Genomic DNA, 9,826 nt, shown 5'->3' on the forward strand with positions numbered 1-9,826 from the left:
TTATCCTTCTATCCAACAGCTGTGGATCGCTCAGTTTCATCTAGTCTTCCAGACGCAAGAGATGCCTTAGTTAATGCTGTGGTAGACTCTTTGTCAGCATATATGTCAACTGCCTCAAACCTGCAGCAGTCTATGCTGATAGCACCAAATTCCCTCAAGTTGTTTCCACTCTATGTTTTAGCTCTTCTCAAACAGGTGTGTGTAAGTTAGAGCTATTGATGTTTGATTCATGGTTCAGTTTGAGTAATTTTTCACCTAGATCAAGCAGTGTCTGTCTTATGCTATAATTATCCAAAACTGTATATATAGTTTAATTATATATGTATATGTTTAATTAAACATGAAGGATCAAAACAAAAATTAGCTTATTTAAATTATTAGTGCTGGAACAGTTTTTTTTTTACTTGAATTTGTAGTTTTTAATCGATTTTTTTTTTTTTTTTTTTTTACTATGTGTGTATATATAGTATATAAAAAATACATAGTAACAGTAATTCTTAGGTTCTTGGCAACTAATTAATGGTACCTAAAGGGATTCTCGTAAGCCATTTACTAGTAATTCATTTTATTTTATGAAGAAGAAAACCAATAGTTTTCAGTACATATTCTTTGTACTTTCACGTACTAAGAAGGAAAATTAGTTACTGAGGAAAAAGGGAATATTTTAAAGTTATTGTAAAATTAGTTACTGGTTTTTTGGTTTTTTTTAAGAAATGTCTTCATTCTTTCTTAAAGAACTCATTACTTGCATATAATGAGAGCTTACCATACACAGGCTTTTATGTTTGATAAAAGTCTTAGCTTTAAGAGTGTTGTTTGATAGTTGAATGTTCTTTCTTATTACAAACAAAGCTTTCTGTAAGTTCAGTTGTAAATCGTACTGAAATCATTTTTTCTTTGATGTAGCGGTGACTTTAGTGACTAATGTACTGATTAGGTCTTTTTAACCATTACGTCAGTTAGAATGAGGAAAAAATGACCATTTGATATCAGAAGAATCCGTGTAAAAGACAGATTAGAAGTAATAGGGGCTGTGGAAATAGTTCAGTGCAGTTATAGAGTTATCTCCATTAACAATAATAAAAAAGCCTGAAATAAAGGAAAACTGAAACTGAAAGAAAAAAAATGACTGGCATGCATAGCTTTGGTAGAGAAGTGAATTTGCATTTTGATTATAGGAATATTGTTCTCCTTTCAGTCAGGCGCTTTCTCCGTCGTGTTGTTTCTCACAGCAGTAGTTTACCAGTTGTTCCTAAAAAGAGCTGAAATGTTAGTAGTAAGGAGAGTTATAAAATGAAAGTTATCCTATGATTACCTACTTTCTGCTACAAAATGTGGAAGTGTATTTCCATCCTGGAGCTTTTCCTTAACATTTTATTTTTAGTAATATAAAATCAGATTTAATCTTATCCTTGCAAGTATCATTTTCGAACCCTACTGGGTTCTTACCTTCCTGTGGTCATTGTGTCAGTGAGTAAGTCAGTAAGGCTTGTCAGGAATGAAAATGAGAAATGCCAACTGTGTACAAATGTTACATGAAATAGAGGCATTTTTAAAAATCCTTCTTTTTCATCTATAAGAAGGGATAAGTGACTAATTTTGTAATTATATTCTATTCGAGTTGCATTTGAAGGAATTTTCCAGCATAGTACTAGTATTTCATTTTAAAAATAGGTTTTTAAAATGATTTATTTTGTTAAAAAAGGTTTTTAACGTCTGAGACAGGTATGCTTGACTCTACCGGAATTTGGGAAATAGGCTGTTTAGGTGTGACATAAAACACGGGAATTATTTGAGTAACAATGTTTTTTTGCTTTTTTTTTTTTTTCCACAGAAAGCTTTTAGAACAGGCACTAGTACGCGCTTAGATGATCGTGTTTATGCAATGTGCCAGATAAAGAGTCAGCCTCTTGTCCACATGATGAAAATGATACATCCCAACCTGTACAGAATAGACAAGTTGATTGAAGAGGTAACGTATGAAGCCTAACGTGTAACATTTTCAAGCTGTAATGGAGCGTCTTTTAAGCTTTAATGTGTTACAGTAATTCATCTGAGAGTCTTAACAGTTAACAGGATTGTAAACCAGGCGTTTTTCACATGCGTGCTAAGGAAAACTTTTGTTTTTCTTCATCTTGTTTCAGTGACTACAATAATTCCACGGTTTTCAATCATATAAAGGAAGCAGAGATTCTATGCTTTAGATGCATATTCAGTGTGTTTTAGTTTTAGAGTTGTCTGAGGAGAAATGGATGAAATATAATGAGTACATAATATTTTTCTTGTGTGCTGAAACCAGATCAAGATGGCTGGTTTAACCAGCTTTCAGACGTTTCTGTGCTGTGGATGAAGTCTAGACTATCAAGATCAGTCCGATTAAATATTTTAAGAAGAAAACTAGTTTTTAATTATGTGCCCTTTACAGAGGTGGTTTAGGAAATGAATTCAGTGGTAAGAAGTAAGATGAGATTTCACTTATAAGCAAAGGCAGCTGTAACTGAAAGTAAGTTAGTTTTGTTTTTAATTGTTTTCTTGAGGTGATCAGTCATGCTTAGTTACAGCCCTTACACTAGCTTTGCAAAAAAAAGAACGTGACATGTAAGTGTTCATTTTTAAGTATCATACAAACCTGTATAGGCAATTGAGTACTTGCTCTGGCAATTAATATTGTTCAGCACAACGTGTAAGCTATTTACCTTGTCAAACTGTCTTTTAAATTATTCCATAAATTCACAGTATTCTTCAGCAGTATTGACTTGTCAGGCTTTTCAGATTTTTATTTTTTGTTCCCCCTATTTAAGAAGTGAACTTCAAGTAGCCCTATCGAGATCGTTTCCGCACAAGTGCCATTAACAACACTGCATTTCAGAGTCTGAGTGCTGTAAAAAAGCAAAACAAAGACAACCAACAGCAGCAATCTTTTTTGGGAGATTCAATTTTATTTGCAAAGGATTTCAGATTAGTCGCTTCCAGTGGAACAGTAAAGCATAGGGTCTGTTTAACCTACTGATGTTAGTTAAGCCTCATGTTAAATTACGTAAAGGAGTGTTAATCTGCTGTTTAATATTGGCTCACTTTGAAATATTTATGTGAATTGCTGCTCTTAAATCTCTTTCTGTAGAAAATTGTAAGCTTTAAAAAAAATTGCAAATTTTTCTGTTAATACTCAATTCTTGGACTATTAAGCATAGTATGGAACTTCTACAAGTGAACTGCAGTAGCTTAATTTTCATGTTTGCATATAAATCCTGATTTCTTTTGTATTATAATATGGAATTTTTATTTATTTATTTGTTTGTTTGTTTGTAGTCTTGTTCTGTGTGGGGATGTGTTTATCCTCCAGAATGTGTTGCTCCTTATTCACTAAATGTTTCACAGGTTTCTTCATAGCTATTTAGCTTTATCCCATTTTAATCTGAAATATGGCTGGATGTTGTTTTGGCTCGTTGGTTTAAGTTTTTTTCAGCATTGCTCTGGCTTAATGAACTTATCATCTAAAAAAAAAAGAATAATATAAAGCAAGCTTTGGTTAAATGACAAGTTAGAATTTGTTGATACAAGTGCGATCATATAGATTTAATGTAGCATTTTTTACATGAGAATGCTCAAAATGTTGCTGGAGATTACCTGTGCTTTTTCCTCTTTTGGCACATCTGGTTAAGACAAAATAATGATGTACGATTTTTTTTTTATATTACTGTGTTACTGCCTGTTGTTTTCTTTACAGAGTACAATACATGTGAATGACAGAGTTGTTCCTCAGCCTCCTCTTCAGAAGTTATCTGCAGAGAAGTTGACAAGAGAAGGAGCTTTCCTTATGGATTGTGGTTCAGTAAGTTACTAGTTTTATATATTCAAGGTGCACTCCGAATTGTTAAAAGCAGTCAGTTTTCAACAATAGTTCCAGTGTAAAGCTTTCATATTTTGCCCTCTGGAACATCTATAATACAGATTGTATATTAAGTTGCAAAATGTTCCTTTTTTCACACTAAATAAATTGGCCAAGAGTTTGTATCGACTCTTTTTTCTGACAATAATGTATTTCCATTTTCAAAAGTTTATTTTAATGGATATTAAACTGCAGGGGCTAAAGTCTGTCTAACAAAGCACTTAGCCATCGAGGGGGGCGCTTTCTCAGTTATGCACAACTCTCAGTGGTTTTATGGTATGTGGCTCACATGAGGTAAGAGTTGCAAGAACAGGGGAGTTGTAGGACTTGATTAAAACCTGTAAATACAGTTGAAGTTAATCTTAGGAATTACCCAAAAAACGCTTACTGGTACCAAATGGAGTGCTACTCCTGTAATGCGATAAAATATTGCACTGCTCTAATGGCACTGTAGAAGGAAAGCACTTGAGGGTTTGGGAGCTAAGTGTGAATGTCAAACTAGTTGCTCTCTCCTTACGTCAGCAATAATTGCTTCAGTGTGTTTTGATACATGCTGCTTTGTGTAACTTGTTGAGAGTGGAAGTTCGTGTGCAGAATTGGATCCGGTGTGCGACTTTAGTAAGATCTAGGTTTTCTATTTTATGAGGTAAAATGCATTAACTGTACCAACATAGACACATCCTGCATCCTTGCTCTTTCCTTATTTGCATTTTAACTTTTTTTTTTTTTTTTTTTTTTTTTACTTTTAATGATCTTACTCCAAATGGTACCAATTATTCCTAAGGTAGGGTTGAATTAATGAATATAGAAGTGGAGTGCAGCTGGTGACACAAGCTCTCAGGTGATAAATTTGCATGAATAGTGTTTCCTGGTAATATTGTAATTACGTTTCTACCTGTCTCCTTTTCTAAAATGTAGGTACTAACCTTTATTTAAACTGATTCTGATATCTTACAGAATTTTTATATTTGGATTGGAAAGAACTGTGATAACAACTTCATAAAAGATGTCCTCGGATATCCAAACTATGCGTCAATACCCCAGAGAATGGTAAGCATTTACTGATCTGTCCTGCTTAGTGCTTACATTTGGAATCTGTATTTAATCTAGTTTTTGTGCACTGTCAGTTTTTAATCATGCAATTGAGAATAAGATGTTTTTTTTTTTTTTTAATAACTCGTGTCTCACTTCTTGACAACTCGCTAGGATGCAGAAGTTGTCAAAAGCTTTTAAGGAAAGAATGTACATGTGTTCACTGAATGACAAAAATTATTCATTAACATTACTGCTTTTGGGACTTCTGTGGGATTATTTGTTTTTTTTTAATGCACGTGGGCTTACAAATACAGTGTGGAATTTTGCAGATAACTTTTCTTGGACCTTTTTTTAAGGTATTCGAGTAAAGTTCTGAATGGAATTGTTGCATTTGTGATTTCTAAAAGCTAAATCTAAATGTGTTTTTGTGGAAGCGCATAGGAAGAAATTTGCTGCTCATAGAGCTTGAATAGCATGAAGGGAAAGAACAAATGAAATTGGAAGTTATGAGAACAGGTCAGAAAGATCGGTGAGCTTTAAGACTGCTATAAAATTGAATGCTTGTTAAGGGTTTTCTATTTTGTTCATATTAGCAACTTAAAATTGTTTCCTTGTATTATAACTGGTGGTAGAATTAGTTGACGTTGTTTTCAGGAAACAAAATGAGAGGATGGTTAAGAAAGTATCAGGTGGTTAGATAGCATTTATTTTAATGAAAAACGAGAGAAAAAAACTAACACGCGAGTGTTCATCTTTGCTTTTAAACTATATCCTTTACTCATTTACTACAAAGGCAGCAGCAGAACTGTTTTTAAATGTGTGGAGTTTTTTCACCGTATTAGTCATCTTACGTTGTATCAGAGCAGGAGGCAGTGTATTTATCTCAGTGAATGACTCAAGCAAGCTGACGTTTTGTTTGGTTTTAGCTCATTCCCCATCCAATAGTCAGCTGTCATCTTTGCTTACGATTCAGATTTTGTTTCTCTGTGTTTTATTTCACCTCTTAGTAGTGCGAAAGGCAATTCAGAGGAACTTGGTCGACAGGGGAAGAAAGCAGGGAAAATGTGCAAGCAGCATTTTAAAAGGATTATTTCCTCAATGAGCTCGCTTTCTAAAATCTTTGGCACTTCAAAGGCAACTTAGGTTAAAGGTGTGTTACGTCCTGTATAACAGATAAATGCCAAAATTCTGTACTTAAGCTGAAGAGAAAATACGGCTACGTAGTACGCAGTAATTTTGTAATAGAAATGGTGGCTATTTTGTCGTTGGGTCACGTTGTGAATTTCAGGATCTGTTTATTAAGATAATTTTGATAATAAATGATAACTTCTTTCCATTTCTTTCAACCAGACGCAGCTTCCCGAGATAGATGCACTTTCTTCAGAAAGGACACGATCTTTCATATCCTGGCTTAGAGACAACAGACCTTTAAGTCCAGTTCTTCAAGTAATAAAGTAAGTATCTCATTTAGATATTGAGTAATTATTGGCGGGTTGCGTTTACAACTTGTTGTTGACAGTGATAAAAAGTTGGAGTATCTAGGTCAGAAGAAATTAAATACTGTCCCCTCTCCAGAGGATATGATGTTGTTGTCTAAAACCCCTTCACAATGGAAATCTGTAAGTTCTGGTTTTAATCTGTATCGAGTTTTAGTGTAATGTTTTCAGAGCTCATTGCCATCAACATAACTTGCAACTTGGAAAAACTAATTCATTTTTACGCTTCCATTCTGATATTGCTATGAGACACTTGAAATATCGCCTGCTTTTCTCTCACGTTATCTGTTAAAAAGATCACAGAATTATAGGGGTTAAGGGGCCTCTAGAGATCGAGCCCAACCCCCTAAGACACTCCTGCTTGACTGTATATTGCAGAATTGAGATCACTTCCCTAAGAGTTGTTTTTTAACTTTGGGTTATTTCTTCTGTAGTGCATTTAAGCTGAGTTTGAAATTCAAAAGAAGAGTTAGAAATGCAGTAGAACTTACGTCCCTATGTAAATTTACAGTAGATTTTAGTTTGCTCAATGTTAGGATTAAAAGACCTCCTTCTGTTCTTTCAGGGATGAAAGTCCTGCCAAAACAGATTTTTTTCAGCACTTAATTGAAGATCGGACAGAAGCAGCTTTCTCTTATTACGAATTCTTACTGCATATTCAACAGCAGATTTGTAAGTGAACAAAAAATAGACCAGAAAAAAAGAACCCGGCTCCAGGTAGCATTGGCCGAGAGAAGCGTACGGGACGCGGCAGAAGTGGGTGTTTGTTCTTCACGATATGTAGTAACCAGGACTGTTCTGGAAACTTTACAGCTGAAGTAGAAGTGTACGTTTCCAGAGGAATTTTCCAGATATACTTCAGTGTAAAAGTGCTAGGAGCAATGGAGCTGTTTCACTAGTAATCTTTGAATTGGTTTATACACGTTTCCAGTAGTGCAGCGGTATGGTGCTCTGTTTATTGCAAGCTGGTGAATTTATGTAGCTATGTGGGATATTTCCTAACGAAATGTACAATTAAGTAAAGCCTTTTTTCTTACGTTTGTTATGGTAGCCCTTCAAAATTCGAATTCTTAACCAAGATGTCAAAGGGCAGTGCTGTATGTTGGTTGTTTATATGAATTTCTTTTTAAAAGGAATGATTCGTATTTACTAGAGACTTCAGCAAATTCCCTGCGAAAGTTGTAGAATTTCACTAAAGTAAAATAATTGTAGAAATGAAATATATAATGTACATAAGTGTTACATTTGTAAAGAAAATGTAAAAATGTAACTAAAAAAAGACTTAGTTTAGTGTATGGAATTGTTGAGTGTTCAATGATGAATTGTTTCGGTCTCAAGTTGACTATTAAAACATGCTTAAAAAAAATCCGTGTAGAAAGAACACAACTTCTTGTTCCGTTTAATTTTTAGGCGAATTTATTTCAGATCGGCTTACTAATTAAAAATATTTTGCTTTATCGTGTCTTTTTTATATCTCTGCAAGTATCACGTTTTTGCAACTGAACTCCGACTGAACGACATGCCGTGGAGAACATGCTTACCACTTTTTCTTCACAGACATCCAAAACCGTGGAATGGTTTTAAACTGAGACAGGGGTGGTTTGGGTTAGATATGAGGAGGAAGTTTTTCACACGGGAGTGGTGACACACTGGAACAAGTCACCCAAGGAGGTTGTGGATGCCCCACCCCTGGAGGCATTCAAGGCCAGGCTGGATGTGGCTCTGGGCACCCTGGTCTGGTGGCTGGCGACCCTGCACACAGCAGAGGGTTGAAACTTGATGATCTTTGAGGTCCTTCTCAACCCAGGCCATTCTATGGTTTTCTAACCTGGAAGGGAGGAACAAACGTTGCGTAATCTGAAATGAGCTATCAATACAATGGCTAAAGTTGCTGAAACTCTCCCTGTGTGTTAACCTAAAGACATATCTGTTAACCTTATTTATTTTTTGTAAACTGCTATAGTCTCGGTTCAGGCTTCTGTACTTTATTTTGTCTGCAATTAGAGTAAACATAGGTAGTCACCCAGTCTGACCTGATGCAATTATTTCTGCTGTGATATAGAGAGGAAAAAACAAGGGAGGGGGAGAATAAATGAACTTGCAACAATGAAAGTGAAGGTATTAAAATGACTTTAAATTGCCAAATGACGTAACTGTTTCATCTTTCTGAAGCTGTCTTCTTGTTAATGTTTTATCATAACTTAATGGTGGAGTTTCAGATAGATTTAGCCGAGATTTTTAAGTTTTGATTCAAAGTTAGGATGGTGTGGTTTTCTTTTGGGTTGGTTTTGTTTGTTTTTTTTCTTTTGAGGTATAATAGAAATAATTCACAAAGCATAGTCAATCATGCGTAGTAGTTGAAACTTATTTGTTTGCTTAAGGAAATGTGACTAAAATGAAATAAGTATCCCAAGGTAATTGGTATGATTGCATTTTATTTTAAAGTGGTCTTTTGAACTATTAACATGTTGCGTAACTACCGTATCCCCTGGAAACAGACCTTGAGTAGTCAAGAGAAAAAATGTACTAGCTATGGTTTGCAAATGCTTTAAAAGCTACACTACTTAAGCTGTTCAAGTGTTATTCTGCATGTTAGCACCAACTCACTGTTTGGAGGAAATATAATGTGTGTTGTCTTTAAATGTGTTTTAAGTTGCCCAAAGATTACTTGACAAAAAAATTCTGTTTAGTAAATGATCACGTAATAAATGTCTGTGGCAATGCTGAATGTTGTTTCTAAGTCAGACCACAAGGATTTCAGTACCAACATGCTTCTTCGTAGACGACTTTGCAGTAATGAAGGCTATTTGCTGAAGAGTGGAGCATTTCAAATATCACTTGTAATTGCAAAGAGGATAAGAACATCTTTAGGTTGAAATGCCTCATGATATCTGCTTTTCATTTGTATATGTAATCACTTCTGTGGAATCACAAGGTAAAGTTCCAGCCGGAAGAGAGTAATGTAAAGGCAGGCTATTGGACCCATGTCATTCTGAGGCAATTAACATGCTTGTTACATGAAAGTTGATGGCCTGTAGATATAATTTCAAGTAGTGAAACGCATTACTGCAGCTGTTCAGCTCTTAGATGCCGAGGTCAAGCAAAGCATCAGATCATGTTCACCTCACTTGTTCAAACACTGACTATTCTATGTTTTTTTCCCCTTTATTTTAAATTTTTGGGTGGTTCTATGTGCTCGCGTGTCGCTGGCTCCTCTGTCACCGTCATGGGGATGGGAAGAGTTTTGCTGCAGTTCTGGAAGGAGAGGTCGGAGCACTCATGGACGGCTCGGGAGGGCAGAGCTTGGCACCAGTCACACTCACTCTTGGTGTGCTCTGGTGCCACATTCTCCAGCTCACTTTCATGCCGTGAGGTGCGATGGAGATCGCGTACTACGGAGATGCTC

The 9,826-nt window shown here is 35.4% G+C and overlaps 1 protein-coding gene across 3 annotated transcripts in view; it reads left to right on the top strand.

Moving 5' to 3' along the window:
- SEC24B (SEC24 homolog B, COPII coat complex component) overlaps positions 1-7,877 on the top strand; it is a 41,226-nt gene extending 33,349 nt beyond the window's left edge. For all 3 annotated transcript variants that reach the window (XM_042812283.1, XM_042812284.1, XM_042812285.1), the window contains 6 exons: positions 20-195; positions 1,835-1,972; positions 3,728-3,832; positions 4,847-4,939; positions 6,275-6,378; positions 6,986-7,877. In XM_042812283.1, coding sequence (XP_042668217.1) covers positions 20-195; positions 1,835-1,972; positions 3,728-3,832; positions 4,847-4,939; positions 6,275-6,378; positions 6,986-7,100 — 731 coding nt within the window. In that variant the 3' untranslated portion in view covers positions 7,101-7,877. The remainder of the gene's footprint in view (positions 1-19; positions 196-1,834; positions 1,973-3,727; positions 3,833-4,846; positions 4,940-6,274; positions 6,379-6,985) is intronic.
- The last annotated feature ends 1,949 nt before the right edge of the window (positions 7,878-9,826 follow it).

The sequence above is a fragment of the Centrocercus urophasianus genome, unplaced genomic scaffold (genome assembly GCF_019232065.1).
Source record: "Centrocercus urophasianus isolate 14NV4802_14NV808 unplaced genomic scaffold, USGS_Curo_1.0 seq_13, whole genome shotgun sequence".
NCBI classification, from domain to species: Eukaryota; Metazoa; Chordata; class Aves; order Galliformes; family Phasianidae; genus Centrocercus; species Centrocercus urophasianus.